This window comes from Brienomyrus brachyistius, chromosome 5, assembly GCF_023856365.1.
Source record: "Brienomyrus brachyistius isolate T26 chromosome 5, BBRACH_0.4, whole genome shotgun sequence".
Taxonomy (NCBI): Eukaryota; Metazoa; Chordata; class Actinopteri; order Osteoglossiformes; family Mormyridae; genus Brienomyrus; species Brienomyrus brachyistius.
The window spans coordinates 27,192,487-27,209,419 of NC_064537.1; the positions used below are offsets into that span (position 1 = coordinate 27,192,487).

The 16,933-nt window shown below is 41.6% G+C and overlaps 1 protein-coding gene across 3 annotated transcripts in view; it reads left to right on the forward strand.

Annotated features, from left to right (window-relative positions):
* Positions 1–16,734, forward strand: part of mad1l1 (mitotic arrest deficient 1 like 1) — a 135,936-nt gene extending 119,202 nt beyond the window's left edge. For all 3 annotated transcript variants that reach the window (XM_049014360.1, XM_049014361.1, XM_049014362.1), the window contains exon 18: positions 15,805–16,734. In XM_049014360.1, the coding sequence (XP_048870317.1) occupies positions 15,805–15,963 (159 nt within the window). In that variant the 3' untranslated portion in view covers positions 15,964–16,734. The remainder of the gene's footprint in view (positions 1–15,804) is intronic.
* The last annotated feature ends 199 nt before the right edge of the window (positions 16,735–16,933 follow it).

A 16,933-nucleotide genomic window follows, 5' to 3' on the forward strand; every position in this document is an offset into this window, starting at 1 on the left:
TTTCTCTAAATGCACATAGATTTGGGAACTGGATTTTGTAGCAAAGCATTTTTCAAATTTAAATTAGTTGGGAGGAAGAAACCGATGGCAAAACAACTATCCTTGTATTAAATGGCACTGACCTGTCTGTCTGGCAAACTGTCAGGGGACTTGTGGCTTTGATTGTAATGTCTTGTGACAGTTTTTATACCCCTCTGTTGGTGAGCATACGGCAGCTGTCTGATATTGGGGGAAAAAAACCTTTTTGTGCACTCTTTGTCGGATGAGACGATAAGAACAAAAAGCAAATAAATATCTCTCTGTGAAGTAACAGTATTAGTGCCCTTGGTAGCGATGCTGTGGAACCTTGGAAAGCCCTCGTGATGAAATTGGCCCACTTCTTGAGAGCCCCTCTTCGTTGGCGTGCTGATGGGAGGTTTTCGTGACTGCAGCCTACGTGTTTTTTCAGATGCATGAGGGAGGAATGGTGAATACCTGTGTAAATACTAATGGCAGTGACATGCGGGAGGTTTAATGCTGAAGCCGGAAGATACACTGCAATGCGGCCCTTAATTTGTTTTTACGTAATATTACTTACTTGTTCCATTTGACTTACTAGAATCATCTGGTTTCGTCCTGTCTTTTCTCTCGAGTCTTGATATATTTGAAATCTAATGGTAATTAATGAAGATTTTTTTGTATTAGGATTCTGTGCATTACTAAGGTAATTAGTGGTGTTAAATAAGGGTATAATTATGGGTTCCTTCATAGATCGACGGACGTAGTATTCGTCTGTTAGGTGACATCGCGTGCGATGTAACTGAATAGGTCATGTGTTATATAGACGTTTTCTTAATGGGGGAGCCATCTGGCTGCTTTGCTGCGCCCTCTATGGCCGTGGTTTCGGGGGCAGAGTGAGAGGGACGCCCGCAGTGGCAGATGCCAGCCCCCTCACAGCCGACGCTATGGGCCGGCAGCTTCATTTCGCTTCGAGCTTGTAGCGCACATGACTCACCAGCGGAAACACAGCTCCACCCATCATATTCACCCCAGCTGTATAAGCAGTAAAGGTCTCATCTCCAAGGTATCTGCTTACTCCCCGTTTACACCCCTCGTATTCATCTATACACACTGCGCTTTGTCGTCGGCCTTAGTGTCTGGTCTGTCTCGGAAAATGTAAACCCTGCAACAGTGACCCCAGGACAGGCCTCAAGCCCACAAATGACTGACTGGGGCGTAAAGACAACAAACTGTAAAAGCTGCTAAATCTTGGTGAACAAATAAGTAGAATCTCATGTTCTTTTTTTTTTATCCTGATGTTAGACGTTGTTGTAGGTGTAATTGTGTTTTTCTCCCTCGTGTGTGTGTGTTGCTATAGAGATGAGGTGTCTAGCAGGGCAGCTGTAAGGAATGACAAGGAAAAGATTAACATGTTTGAATCGAGCTGCAGAAGTTTTGTTGCATTTTTTTCGACTTACATACACACCTAATAAAACGTGAAATAAACAAGGCTGCCATTTCCACTGAAAAGCACTTATTTGAGTTCTCTGACACTGATCCTAAATTGACTAATAGGAGAATGACTGGTATGTTATAGTGCGTACTGTTTGAACCGGTACCATGAACACCAGGCAAGGCCAGCCGTACAGAAACGAACTTCCAAAGAGAAATTAATGGGGCTAAAAGATGTGAGTCACCAGCGGGTCGGGCAGTCCGTGGTGTCTGTCTGGTCTCGTTAAGAAATGTGCTCTGCGCCCTGATTGCCAACGTGGGTGGCACAGAGCTGAATGCGACGGGCCAACTGGGCATCAGAACAGGAAGGAAGCCCACGTCGCATGTCAGCAACGATGCCACAGCCTAAATTGCGAGGTTACATCAGAATGTAGGATTGGGTAATGAGTCTTCATCAAGATTTATATTATTGCATTAATTCAGCTGAACTTTAACAGAACCGGCGCCAAGATGCAGCGGTTTTCAGAGGAGAGAGATAAGCATTGCTGTTGCTAAATGGCCTTTCTGAAAGATGGATGTTTGGAGCCACAATGCTTGGGCCCCTTGTCATCTCAAAGGATGTTTTCAGCTGTAGTGAAGCTGAATGCCTTCTGTTTTATCTCATGCTGTTTTGAAGCAGACGATTATCCTTGTTATTATCAAATTATGGATATATCGAGAGCCCCGCAGGCTTTTAGGAGGTGGGGAAGGAGCTGTGCCATTGTACTTTTATTCTCAGGGATGCTTTCCAGTGGATAGTTTTACTTTCGTGGAGGAATCCATCATTAGTGTTTCTTTTTGAAAGCAGGTGGTGGTCCGTAATGGCGTGTTTGTCTCAGGTGTTAAAGGAGTGGATTGCAGTGTCATGTCGTGGCTCGGTCTTAGCGGTGATCGATGCGAAGACCTTGCTCCCCACAGCTTTTATTTCTTAGGAATCGCATCCTTAGGCTCAGTGACCGTGGTCAGCTCGACAGGCAGGGCACCACAAGCAGGGATGGAAGGCCCCTTCTTCGGAGAGGCCCTTGGGCGGCCTGCATGGAATTTCGCCACCTTCCATGTTTTGGTTTTTTTTCCATTTTATTTTGTCTATGTATTTTTTAAAATGGAGTGCAGTAAGTAGCCCAGTTTGGCTTGTGCTCATATAAAAACATTCAACACGGGTGCTGTCCCCCGCGATTCCCCATCACAGCTCTCACCGGCATCACACGTTGCTGGCTTGCATATTGCCTGTGACTTATTTTTTTTTTTATTTTTCACCCCACAATGCAGCAGGAGGTCTGGTTCCACAGGATTATAAATTTTGCACATGACACTTTTTGACTCTAGTGAGGAGCCATGCATTTCCCAGTGGCATATTTAAGACAATGTTATTTGTGTGGGGGATTTTGATTTATATCAGTAAGGAAGAAATTAACATTAACGGACAGAGAGGTTTTATTTAGTGCTTTCAAAGTAATTATTCATTGCAGCTTCAAATAATCTGAATGCTCACTTATTTTCTTTGAGGCTTTGCTTTATTTTTTCTGTAAATCAGGAATAACTGAAAAATCATTTCAGTTAGCTTTCATTCCTGTCCCCCCGAGGAGGAGGAGTTAGAGGATAGATATTCGGATGGAAATCATCTCTGAATCCTTATTTAAACAGTGTCAGTATTAGTACGTGCTTCAGAATACTTGATAATACTTAGTAGGGATACATAATACTATTTTTTCAGACTGAGTATGAATACCATCGCTCGCTTTCTGCTACTCAGTGATACCGATACCAATTGGGGCTGTGCGATGTCTAAAATATATTATGCAATATTTTAAGTTAAAAATATTGGGATAAAAGAAAATGTTGAAATCTCCCCACAACACCAAGCAGGGTACTTAATTTTTTTTTTCCGCCAAAAAAATAAAAATGTGACAGCCCGAAGAGAACGATGTACAGACAATACAACAGTCAGCTTCAAGACCTGCTACCCAGAAGTATGGAGGAGGGCTGATCACAGCAGTGTTGATCATCGTCTCTGTGGAAATCCATGGTTTGGCAGCTAAATTATGATGTAAAATCATGTCACTCTAAAACCTCTAAAGCAGTGGTTCACAAACTTTTTATTCCGTGTGACACTTCCGAAAGTATTATGCTCTCCGCATACCAGCATCACGACATTGTGTCTGATTGATACTGGGAAAGAGCTGCTGTTATTTTCACTGTTTATCAATTGACATTTTCTCTCTCTGTGTGAGTGTTTGCCACACATTTAGTTGTTGCATAATGTAGTTACTGGTGGTGTTTTCGTCATACTCTTTCTTATGTTTCATCTAGATGTTTCATTAGATTACTAGTGTTGTTTGAACCTTATTTCATACTTCCTCTTGATAGTTTAGTAGAGCCCAGCTTGCAATCTGCCATGCTTTGGATTTTGCTGTTAACTATTTCCGAATCTCAGATATTTTGTTGCTTTTATTTAGCTTGTTAATGATCTTACGAGGTAATAGGCATCGGCACATTTTCACGAGGATGTCTACGAGGACATGAGCACACATATTAATATCGGTATTAGTGCGTCCATAACGCTTAGTGGTTGCAGTTATTGCTCAGCTCTTCTTGGCATAGTTGCTCAGTGAGTTCAGCCTAGCTTGCATGGTTTTTCATCTCTCCATGTCCGAGCTGGTATCTTATTCGCACGCCAGTTCCATCTATAACCCAAAAATGCCCGTGGCTGTAATTTTGCCATATTGGTGAGTATTAAATTAAGAGTGAGAGTGATGGATTGGCATAGTATCTTGGATACGCAGAATTCCACAACCCTAAGCCAATCAGCAGTTGTATTGTTTGTTGTTGTGACAGTTAACCAAACAGTTAATTAGAATTCAGGGGAACTCGGTGATTAGTAATAGTCAGGATGTGTTGAAGGCAACTTGGTCATTTGTTCTACTTAGTGCTTATTTTATAATTTGTAATTCCGAATTCAGTAGTGTCCCCGCAGTCGGTGAACTCAAATATCCTACTCATCCTGATTCAGAAAAATCACCCATTTATTATTGGCTATTGGTATGTCCAGTGAAATGTTGGTAGCGGGTAAATAGGAAGTCTAGCAAATTTTCTTCTAGCATTTTCACTGCTGTCGTGATGCATTACAAATCATGCATGCTTGGAAAATGCAGACTTTGTCTTTCCCCCCCCTTTTTTTATATATTGAGTTTATTAATGTTTTCTGCCTTTTCTCTCCCTTTATGTCTTTGAAGGCATCTAAACAGAAATAAAAGTGAAAAGTTGGAATGAATTCCCCAGGATGTCTTATTCTGTGAACTATATTATTAAGATTAAAATTTGTTGTGCTGCATCTCTGATTTTTCTAGACCAAAGCGAAATGTCAGAATCTGCATTTAAATTGAAATCTCTTAATATGATTTTTTTTGATTATTCAATTACTTTTTCGAGCTTGGTTCCCAGCCCGTGGGCTGTCCTCTTTTGCATTGCGATGCATCCGCTAGCTGAGTGGAAGAAAGCGAACTTTAGGGTCCAGCGCTATGGATCCCAACTTTGTCCGTAGTCTTACTTTACTCGTTGGCTGCGGCTTGACGACTTGCAGATGCCGTTAGACAAAGTAGTCCCACACAAACACGCAGCTCTCCTGTTTATTCTTACCATCACCTGGGGGGTCACACAGCCAGGTGATCTTGGACTCCCCAGTTTTTTTCCTGCTATGTAAAACTCTCCTCTGTTGTCTTCTGGTTTTTTTGCCAGTCATTTCTGTTGTTACTGCCTATAAACTGCATTGTGTCCAAAGGTGATGCTGTCGTTTGATCCTTTGAGCACTTTTTGGTATCCATGCTGGGAAAGGCATCATTCAAATTTAATTAGAATCTTTAATGCGTGACTTTGATATAAAAAGCAATAACAAAGCACATATAGTTTGCCTAAGAGGATAGACCAGAGGCCTGTCAATCAGTCTGACTGAAAGAGCAGCCTGCAATGATGCACCAGGGAGGCTCTGTAATGTGATTGGTCAGAGAGCTGGGCCCATGCTGAGCTGTACCTGTCCAACATCAAGCTAGGATGAGGTTGCTGCACCTCATCCAGGTTTTCATATGACTTTATGGGTTTAATGTTTCCCCATAAAAAAAAGTGCCATGGGGTCATTATGAGAGAGGAGGAATCAATTTTCTTTTCCATTTTGTCAAAACATTTACAGTATATGGATGAATTTGAACCGAGTTGAATTTTAACATCTGAAAGGGCTAACAGTTCCCAGGTTGTGCAGCTGGCGATGTTGCTGTGTAAGATGATTTAACAAGATTGCATTTTCTTGCTATCTTGCTGCATCTGCGTGTCCTGTTTTACAAATAAAATTAATACTGAATGTCATAAATGAAAGTAGAGATGATGATGTCCGGATCGGTATTGGCGTCGATCCAGACCTATTTGACGGATTGGTATCGGCAGTTGTATTTCGGAATCGGATTGGAACTGAAAAGATGTGGATTGTCCCATCTCTAAATGAAAGCAAGCTGTAGTATGAAATGTCTACCGTACTGTATAATAACATGTCCTTCACCTGTAGCTGATTGAGAGAATGAACCCTACCTCAGTAAAGGGAATATATGGATAGTTCAAGGTCATAAATGCAGTCCATTCCTTGCATAACAGTGCTCATGAATGACCTGCAGGTTTGGATTATTCAGAATCTTACCTATGAAATGGATTTAATGTGCTGCACATTTGCACAGAACTGTCCTCACACTTGCTGCACGCTACTGAAATTTAGCATGAAGCAGTTTCTTCCTAGGTAGAATATGCCCTAGATGAGCTGTGCATGGATTTTTATATCCATATATAGCATATGATTTTGCTCTACCTTGATTCAGTCGCTGAGCTCATGTGTTGCTGAATCAGTGGGTACTGGCTGTTTCATATAGCAGCTGAGAGTGATGCATTTTGACATGCTACTTTCACACTCTGTATTGAGCTGAAATAGGATCCCCGAAATTGTAATAGGCAGTAATATCACATTCATGTTAAACTCTTTAGTCTCCTGTAGTCTCCGCATCTGTAGTCACAGCTTTTACTTTGTATGAGAAGTTGGCATATCCATCATTGTGAAGTTTATCTGTTGGAAATATTTTGTAATAGGCAGCACCTTGCTGCTCTTAGTTTTCAGTTTTTATAATTGCAAGTAGTTTTTGTTTTCTGAGTTAACTTTATTTCCAAGCCCAACCATGTAATAAATATCACATCAGTTTTCCCTCCAAAAGTGTAGATTTTTTATGTAGAATAATTAAAATAGTTTATAGTGTTTGTGTGTCCATGAATGTTTCTCTCTGTGTGGGAAAACAACATTAGTGTTTTATTTTGAAAGAAACTGTAGAGTAAGGCTGCATCACAGCCTGCAGAAACAGACCTTGGAGAGAAATTGTGGCTGGACTGGGTATTCCGAGTGACGCATAATGAAATCACATGGAAACCAGTGTGATGACTGACGCTGACCACGCCTCCACCGCTCTTCTCATCTCGTGCAGGGCTTACAACACTCAGCTTGGATTCTTCACAGATTCCCCATCTCAAGCTAACATGAAATCAGCTGTACTGTGAAGGGAAGTTCCTCCCTACCATTCAGATATAAAATTCAGCCTCTCCGAAAGAGGTCTTCCCTGGAGGCCCTTGAACGTCCTTTTAGAGGAATGAATGGCCCGAAATGACGAGTGTTTGATCTCCAATGCCCAACATCCTTCCAGTCCAGTGAGTCAGCGTGAAGGCAGTAAATGAATGCTTCGCCTGAACATCATGGATCTTCTCTCTCATTTTCCTTCTTTCTGGGTAGTGGAGAGACGTGTATATATACAGTGTTACAAGTTTTATTTTCCCTATTTTCTGCACTCAGTGGAAAAGTAATGTGTCACACTGAACAGCTGGCTGCTGAGAATTTTGGTAGAATGTGAGATCTTGGAACTAAGTCTTTTTTTTTGGATATACACCAAAACAGCTTGACTGTCTTTTCTATTTGATGTTTACAACCGCAGACAGTTGTAATGGCTATAAATGGATCCTGGGTATTATCATATATCATTCATTTCGTCTCATACAACTGAGCACTGTTCATTGTGAAATAAGATATACATGCTGAAGCATCAGATGCACATAGTCATTCCAGTCCCATAAGAGCAAAGGCACATTAAAAGAAACTACGGTAGAGTGTTACTTGATTTGCAGAACTTGTTTCCATGGTGCTGTACTAGTAAGTTAGCCTCCGGTCAGAGAAAGTAATGTCCGCGTGTCTTGCTGGAGAAAGAGGGACTTGAAATATGGCTCTCAATGGACGTTATTTTGTTAACTGACCCTAACACAGTTTCCAGAGTCTTTGAAATATTTTTGGTGTATTAAAATCAAAGCATGAGCGTGATCCGAAAAAATGACAAACGTTAATGAAAATTTGAAATGGTGCCTCAGACACGTAACTGATTGTGCTTATATTTGTACTTTAATTTGTTTCTTTGTGCAAAATCTGTCTCTTTAAATACTGAATTTGATTATTGCAGTTTTTTCATCATAGTTACTTTAAGCTGAATACTTATTACCTTTCATTAAAACATATAGCAAATATTTAAAGTAAATGGCAACTGCTTGACTGAAAGGTCCTTAATAATATTACCAAACAGTTTAATTTGTAGTAGGCCGTGTCCCTTTTATAATGTAATACATGTTATTGACTTCATCATTATTCTTTAAAAATAATTTTCAGTGGATGTTTGTCATGAAAAGTGCCGTTATCATTTGATATGCAATCATTTGATTTTGTTTTTCTTTACTGTCACTGAACATCACATACAGTTTGCTAGTACAGTATATTATGTATTGTGAAAGTAGTCTGTAATAATTCCATACAATCTTTTCGGCCCTGCTGAAACCTTTATGGTTTCCTTTCCTAGGCAATCTTTCTGTCTGATTGCACATGAGTCATATTTCTTTAAACCTTTTCACACATGACCAAGGAACAGTTTTCGGGATTTTCACATTGTTGGAAATTCAGTGAACAGTGCCCTGTTCAAATAGTTCTTAGTCAACATAGTTTTTTGGATGTTTTGTAAAATGATATAAAGCTTGCTTGAGTAAACATATGCTTGAAATACCTGACTGAAATTATAGGTTTGCAACTGGCAATTGTTAGTTAAGCGAGGTTGGTTAGCACTTTTGCAGTATTCCGTCGTTCATTCAGAAAAAAACAAACACCTCAGTGACAGGCTAGTCAATCACTTTCCTGTGCTCTCAGCGTAACTGCTGTGTCGTGGATGTGAGAGATTGATGATCAGGTAGGAGGAAGTGAAGGTAGATGTGCTAGATGCAGATTGTTCTTGTCTAAGTACATTGTCATTTCTGGAGCCTTTTTCTGTTTAATATCTTCTGTCTCAGAATGATTGAAAACCGCTTATTTGCGGTCGTCAGTAGAAACTTTTCATGTGAAAGAATCCATTTTCCAACATCCATTGCTTCTGGGTCAGCTTTGATGCTGTCTCCATTCATTTGCCATTCCTAGAGACTGATTTTTCAGTCCAGACTGTTGTTTTTGCTTCTTACCATCCAGTTGTGTGTGTGTGTGTGTGTGTGTGTGTGTGTGTGTGTGTGTGTGTGTGTGTGTGTGTGTGTGTGTGTGTGTGTGTGTGTGTGTGTGTGTGTGTATTAGGTTTATTAGGTTTATTATTACATTGTGGGGATGTTATTTTGACATTGTGTAGACCATTTTTCAGGTCCCCACACAGATCTGTGAATGCAATCAAAAAATTAAAAATTCCAGAAGTCTCGTATTTTGTTTGGTTACTTATGGTTATGGCTGGGTAGAGGTTAAGGTCGTCATATTGGGATTACAGTTTTCCCCATAGAAATGAATGGAGAGTCCCCACAAAGATATAACTAACCTGTGTGTGTGTGTATTGTAATATGCTACTAATAAGAATCTCTACATCAAAATTGTAATGTGTTATTTTGTAGAAGTGCGTCAAATTTTAGCAATTAAATTTATTTGTGCTCAAATGTTGGTCATTCTGCCCTTTGCAACATTGGGATCATAGTAACATAACTACAGTTAAAGCCAGCTGATCTAACCATATCATATTATTTTCTTGTATTGTCAGTTTCAGTACTGCTAAGCAAAAATCTTACATTTACACCATAGTAATTGACAAAACCATTACTTTTACCCTTCTAGGTTGATATAAGTTCACCAAATAATCATCTTCTTTCCCACTGCTGAATTAACTTGAAAAGCTGAAGCATAATCACTTCCATAGCAGTGTCACATTGTGAGGTTTCCATTTTAAAGGAATTCTACAAACGGCAGGCGGACAAAGCTGAATATTTAACACACTCGGCATATAGTCTGTATTCCCTGTTGATTTGATTTTCATGAATTAAATTCTCCCATTTCCCTTCCCAGCGTGGCTTAAAGCAGTCTTTCATTGGTGAACTATTGTTTTCCTTTATTCAGTCACACATATAACTCAGATAATGGTTTTACTGATAGCTCTGTGTGTGCTCGTTCATTTTTAGGAATTTAATGATTAATTCAAGGATAAAGTCCTTGGGCCGTCTATTTGCTTTGATCATTCTGGTGCTTTGCACAATATCCAAAATCTTTCTTAAATAATGAGTACTGATGGATATTCCACCATCTGTTAAATTGATTTGGAATATACTTGTTTCATGTGCATAAGGAAACACACATATATATATATATATATATATAAACATACAAAGCCAGAGGTAATTTGTCCACTTCATGTTTTGCTTTGTGGTGCTTAAATACAGAAACATTGTCTGCATTCAAAGCACACGTCCTCGGGTGGCAGGTCCAATCATAAAGCTGGGAAAAAGGAAATAGTCAATAGAGTGAAGCTTCTTATCTATACGAAGTGGGCTGGGGATGCATAGCTGTAATCACAAAGATCTGTGATTGGCTAAGGAAAATGGCTAAATAAGAGGCCACTTTCTTTGGGGGAGGGGTACCTGAAACACTCTTGAGCAGCACATGCTATTTTCTCTTTCTCTGTTGCCTCTGTGCTCTTTAATCCACTTCTCCTCATGGTTCTTAACAAGCTACCATCTTTAGGCTCCACTTCACGGCATGGCGTCCGGACCGACATGTCACTTAGCGGCATTTTCTCCTTCGCCTGGCCTAACGAGCAGGACTCTTAAGCGTGTCTCGGTTCGGCGTCTAATCAGCTAACTTCCTTCTCCCCCTCACTGTTGTGGGGTGTTGCACCAACAGGTCATTAAATAGACTTGCCGTCATCCTATGGCCTGGTTTCATCTTCACTCGTGCGGCTGGGTCTGAATCTGCCGTGCATATTGATCATTCCGAGCCACGGATTGATTGCGAATGGGCGGAGTTGTGAGTGTGACAGGAAGTCATTACTTTGAACAAACCGCCTGCCTTTTTGTGTTGGCTCCTATGCAGCTTATTAATTCTCCATCAACAGCCGTAAGTTCACCTGGTTACAGCTAATATTAAACGCTGCTTTTTAACGTCAGTGGACCAGATGAAGTGTGTAGATAGAGCAGGTGGATGCAGGCTGTTCAGAAAATGGTGCTGTACCTTTGTATTGGTAAACACAGGTGCCTTAGATGTATCGAACTCTTCTGAGACAGGGTAATGTGGGGTCTAGTCTGCAGAACTCCATTAGTCATTATTGACAGTTTCCTGTGTATTACTCTGTGTGGAGTAGCAGCTGGTGTAGAAGTGTTGAGTTGGGCATTGTGTCTGTCCTGGAAAAATAGAAAACGGGTCCCACAAGTCTTTCCTTGCATGTACGATCTCACCTGTGAAAGGACCAGGGGGCGACACTGCAGTGCTGTGAGTGCAGCCTCACCCACGAGGCCTGAGAACCTCCCACGACTCAGCAGCAGCTGTCGGTGTCACGTTTGATGCGGTCGATTAATTACTGTTTTGTGTTGACTAGGCAGAGAGCATTTTACCGACAATAAACTTGTTATATGTTGTAAAAGGTTGAATTTTCCTAGTAGGTTTTTTTTTTCGTCTCCGATCTGCTTTCTGACACTGATAAGGTCATATTTTGAATAAATGCTTTAGAAAGAATCTGTTGACCTTTTTCTAATTGCAAAGGTGTGTACGTATCAGGAAAGGAAACTGAAATCAAATGTAACCTTTTGAATACATAAAAAAAAACAAAGTAAATCTGCTGGTGTGTATTAGTCTGTTTTTAAACTTTCTTTCCTCTTTATTATCAAAGTATTAAGTGATGACTTTCACTCAAAGCTGTGATTATCACTAATAGTAAACAGATGATTATATCCAGTCTGAATTTAGAGAAAACTCAGAACCTGTATTCAATGTATCAATTATAGTACAGTCTTAATAGTCGCCTGTCTAATTCTTTAATCGATACCCAAGAGGAATATTTTAAGAATCACTCTTTAGACATCACAGCTTAGGTATAAATACATAGCAAAGTGTACTGAGCAGTGCCCTGAGGTTAAAGGTGTTTAAGGATTATTGGAAAGCCTCAGGCACACTGCCGAAAATCCCCAGAGCCATCAGTGACCTTACTGGACAAGCGGTGACTGGGATTATTTCCTATCATATGCCTGTGCATAAATTCACAAGTAGCCATCGCACCGAGTGTCATACTTCAAGTAATACCTGATCGTTTGACTTCTCTATTGCTGACAATCATATGTCAGGTGGCACCTTCTAAGCTGCCATCTGTACATTACTTATATGTTTTTTTTCTTTCTTATATGTTTATTTTGTGAAATTCGGTTAATCTGCATGGCTGCTCTTAAAGGTTGCTCATTAAGCGACTATAGAGAAATAAAACTGTGGGATCTTTCCTTTTTTGTCTGAGATAGTCACGCACTGTGCATGTCTGAATAGTGCTCCCAGCTCTCAGATCTATTTAAGTTGCAAGGGAAGCTTCAGCCTCTGCTTTTTTGCTTCAGAAGGGATGGGAGTCCTGTGGTGAAGAGAAGGGTGAAGATGGAGGGGAGGGGGGGGGTAAACGATTTCCATTTGATTGCGTGGGATCATAAGACTTCTCACATGCATGTTTGTTTTGTAGTTTTGCCAAGCAGCCTGTTACGGTGAGGCTGGTGTTATTATCAAATGAGCTTTGTTTTCATGTAGCCCAAACTATGTGCTCCGAATTGTTCAGTTCAGTGTTTTTATTTGTATAAATTATTTATTTATTTATAAACACACTCAGCGCTTTTGTGCTAGGTAATGTTCGGTAATACATTCCGGGGCCAAATCCACCCTGTAGCCAGCTGCCTGGCATGCTAGCCCTTATGACCAATCCAATTTATAAATCTGCCACATTGGAATGACTCCTGGACCAACCAGGTACACAGCACCTTCTTCCCAAGATCAACGAAGGCAGAGAGTAATAGTGAAGGCAGGACCGAAGTAATGCTACAGTCTATGTCCCACAAAAACACTGACACATTAGCCTTGTGCAGGCCCTCATACCCAAGGCCCGAAGTGCAGCTCTGATGGCGCAGTTCCGGCCTCTTACGTCTCCGTCCTGCGGCCGTCGGGTGCATACAACTGGAATTCTGATGAAGCTGAGGCTGATGAAGGTGGAGAGCTGTTGCCTCATTAGTGTCTGTAACTGACAATTCCTACAGTTTTAGACTTACTCTGCTTTGTCCTGTTTATAGTACATCCATCCATCCATTTTCCAACCCACTTATCCTACTGGGTCGCGGGGGATTCGGAGCCTATCCCGGAAGCAATGGGTACGAGGCAGGGAACAACCCAGGATGGGGGGGGCAGCCCATTGCAGGGCACACTCACACACCATTCACTCACACATACACACCTATGGGCAATTTAGCAAGTCCAATTAGCCTCAGCATGTTTTTGGACTGTGGGGGGAAACCGGAGTACCCGGAGGAAACTGTTTATAGTACATAATGTATGTTATACACAAGTATGCCTTACCTTCTGAAATGAATGAAATGATTTCAAAATAGCATTTGTATATTGTGTCTCCAATAAAAATAAGTGTGTTTGACAACAGCAAAGAGCATCAAATAGCAACAAAGGCCTAATCAGTAAGTACAGCTTGATTAACAACTTAAAGAACATTTTGTATGCAGAAACTGGTACTTTGGTTTAAATTTGGAATAAATATGGCAGTTATTTGATACTAGGGCTAAAATTTCTTTTAAAGAGCACACTGACAGTGTTAAACACTGACAGAGTAACCTAACACAGTGAAATACTGTATAAATGGTTATTGCATTCTCTCATTAACTATCACAGACAAGTCAGAAGCCAGTGAAAAGCTGCAGTCTGTGTCCCAAGCTGAATGTAAAGCTTAATCCCTAGTAAATGTGTCTTGTTTTGCAGCATATACAGGGGCCCGTGTTCATTGTTCTGTATGTAGATAGTGATGTGATGTGCTGTGTTTGTCAGTGGTGTTACTGTGCAAAGAGCTGGCCAAGGCACCAACATTTCACCACGCCAAATTGATGTCTGATGTCAGACATCATTCTGTGAGTGACAATACCTTTCACCGTGCTCCCAAAAGCGAAGCAGCGAATGAAAAGTGCTGCGCGTCGGACTCTCGCTAGACTGTTGCAGGCACCTCCCTGGGATGGAGCTTTTAATCAAAGTGTTTTGTTGTGATCAATGACTCAAACGCAACTAACCCCTCCGGGCTGAAACCCTTGCTGGCTAACAAAAGTGCACAGACCTGGCGGATCACCCCTCCCTCCCCACCACCCACAGTATAGAACGGCCGTGTCAGCTCGATGCAGCATGCACCTCCGTCAGGGTAGGTGGCGGTGTGTGCGGCGGTGCGTGCGACGGTGCATGCGACCAAGCAGACGGGAGTCCATTACGGGTCACCTGCTGCTCAGTTTCCTGGGGTCATCTTAAAAGGCACACAAATGGAACATCTGTAGCAAACACAAGACCTACCCCCCCCCCCCTCCCCCATCACCCACGTGATCTTGACCCTTTCAATGCTGAAGTTCTCCTAGGAAACCAGACCAAGAGTAGATGAAAGTCTGCGTGGAGCCAGTGCGTAGGGCAGGTTTAAAAGGCTCCTGCCTTGCTGTCTTGCATTTTAAGCCCTAAAAGCACTAATGCTTTGCCCCCCTTATCAGTTCACTCCAGTAGGCTGTGCTGGTGCTGCTTTTCCTGTTTCATTATGCATCCAACATAATTACGTGCTTTTCAGCTCTGAGCTGCCAGTAAGATCCGGCAATCGCAAGTGCCGACTGGGGTTAAGAAGTCGAAATGTGGACAACAGTACTCGCTGTAGATGACGTCAGAAAGGAAAGGGACTGTCTAGGCTAGTATTATACTAAAGTATCACAGAAAGCCGGTCATGAGCACATGCAGGAACTTAGTAATACCTAAAGGCATCATTGCTACAAATGAATGTAGCTTTCAGGACTAATTGGGTAAAGTTGAATTGCGTTACCATCAAACAAAATCGATTTGTTTTGGAGTTGTTTCCCTTTAAGTGAAACGGTTTATTTGTATAGTAACACAGAAAAGATTTGTTTGTAATGTGCTTCACATTCCCTCGTCGCGCCACCATATGGGATTTTTCACATTTAAGCCATGAATAAAGGTCACAATTTCGCATGCTGAGAGGGAAAAAAATAAATCCTTTGGGGAAAAAAACACCTTAATCCAGCTTATGGGGTTGTGTATGTCATTGACGTTTGGACATTTCAGCTCAAGTGTATTGTGATTCAATTCATTTGTTCATTAGAAAGCAGGCAGATAAACATATTCATCTGTCACAAGTCCAGTTAGACAGTAGCATTAAGTTGCTATTTGGCTAAATTGTATACAATGGTGTTGCTTGCAAGATGGATGTTTTTGAATATTGTGTCAGATTGCTGCTAGCTATGTATGTTATTTTATTATTAGCTGGTAGCATGCTTTGGAGTCCTTAAATTTTTTGCTTGAATTGCTCCATGGGTTGATTAAAAGTATTCCATCTAAGAATGCCCAGTTGAAATTGAATTTGGGCAAAGAATGACACTGATGCATCCTCGCTCTTCTGGGACCAAGGGAAAATGCTTCTTTAAAACAGGAAAACAATGTATCCCTTTGGGTGCTTGGTGGATGAAGAATGCTTTTGATGTGCTGCTGGTGTTTGAGGGAAAGGCGGCATGTTCACAGAGGTGTGAGTCCATCAGCACCCTCGTTCTTCTTAATGGAAGTGTTGTACCGCACCTTGTACACACGGCATGCCCTGCAGGGCACCATCCTGTCACTCATCCATCTGCCTCCAGGGACAGCGGCTGACTGGGAGGGAAGTACTCCTGCTGCGGGGGGGATGCTAACACAGGGCTCTCCGTGTGCGTCTGCAGGCCAGCGGTCCAGCCAGTGGGAGCATGCAGCTCCTGGAGACGGATTTCTCCCGCACGCTTCGCGAGCTGGTGGAGCTGCACCTCTTTCACCAGAACAGCATCCCAGCCTTCTTGAGCGCCGTCACCCTGGACCTCTTCAGCCGGCAGACTATAGTTTGACTATAGTCCGTAACGTGCAGAGATCATGCACCTGTGAGGAGTCTTCTCTGTACTTGCCACAAATGTACTGTTGTCCGTTAACTGTTGTGCTGGACGCCTTGTTGTACTTTTATTTTCATACATAGTAACGCAAACAGCTGCCTAGACTTGCGACAGGCTGATGGCCCTGAGGCAGAATTTGTTATATTTGGAGGATCAGAATATCGTTTCTAAGCAAGGTCAAGCACCAATGAAATGGGAAATTCAAAGGCTGTTTTCGTAAAAGGGAAAAGCATAGCTTATTACTGTAATTCCTCTTTCCTTTTTGTTCGAATAAATTTAAAAATAATCTACCGAATGAATATCGCATGGCTGTATCCATGATTTACTTGCTGGCATTCCTGACTGCTGTTGTTATGGAATGTGTCCCAAGCCTCTCTTTCTCTGTCCGCCCCGAATTATAATCTGATAATGAGCTGCCGAGCTGCGTCTGTCACATGGAGAACAAGCGGTACCGTGTCACACCTTCAGCAGGGGAGGTAGTCCACCCTCAGCTGAGGCTCTCTGAGACGCTCTCCCCAGACAGAAGCAGCACAACAAGAGGCACCCAGAAGCTTCCGGGGGGAGGCGCAGTCACTGAGAGACACTCATGTTGTTCAGAAGTGACTGCTCATCTGTTTTGACTCTCATTAATGACATGCTTACCACAGGTAGATGGATTGTTTTTTTATTATGATTTTTGACTTTACTTGTATTCTTTTTGCAATAAATTTCAGGGTGTTAACTGCTAAATACTGTCAGGTTCTGCCTCTGATGTGTGGATTTGTCTTGTTTTCTGATATATCTATTATGTACCCAATTAGCACACACAAATATGTAAATTGCATATGTTTTGGGAGTCCATCTGCTGACTTGTTTTGGACTTTTGATAAGCTTTAAATGTTGTGCTTTTCCCAAATTGCAATACATCATTGCATTGTTTCCCGTACCA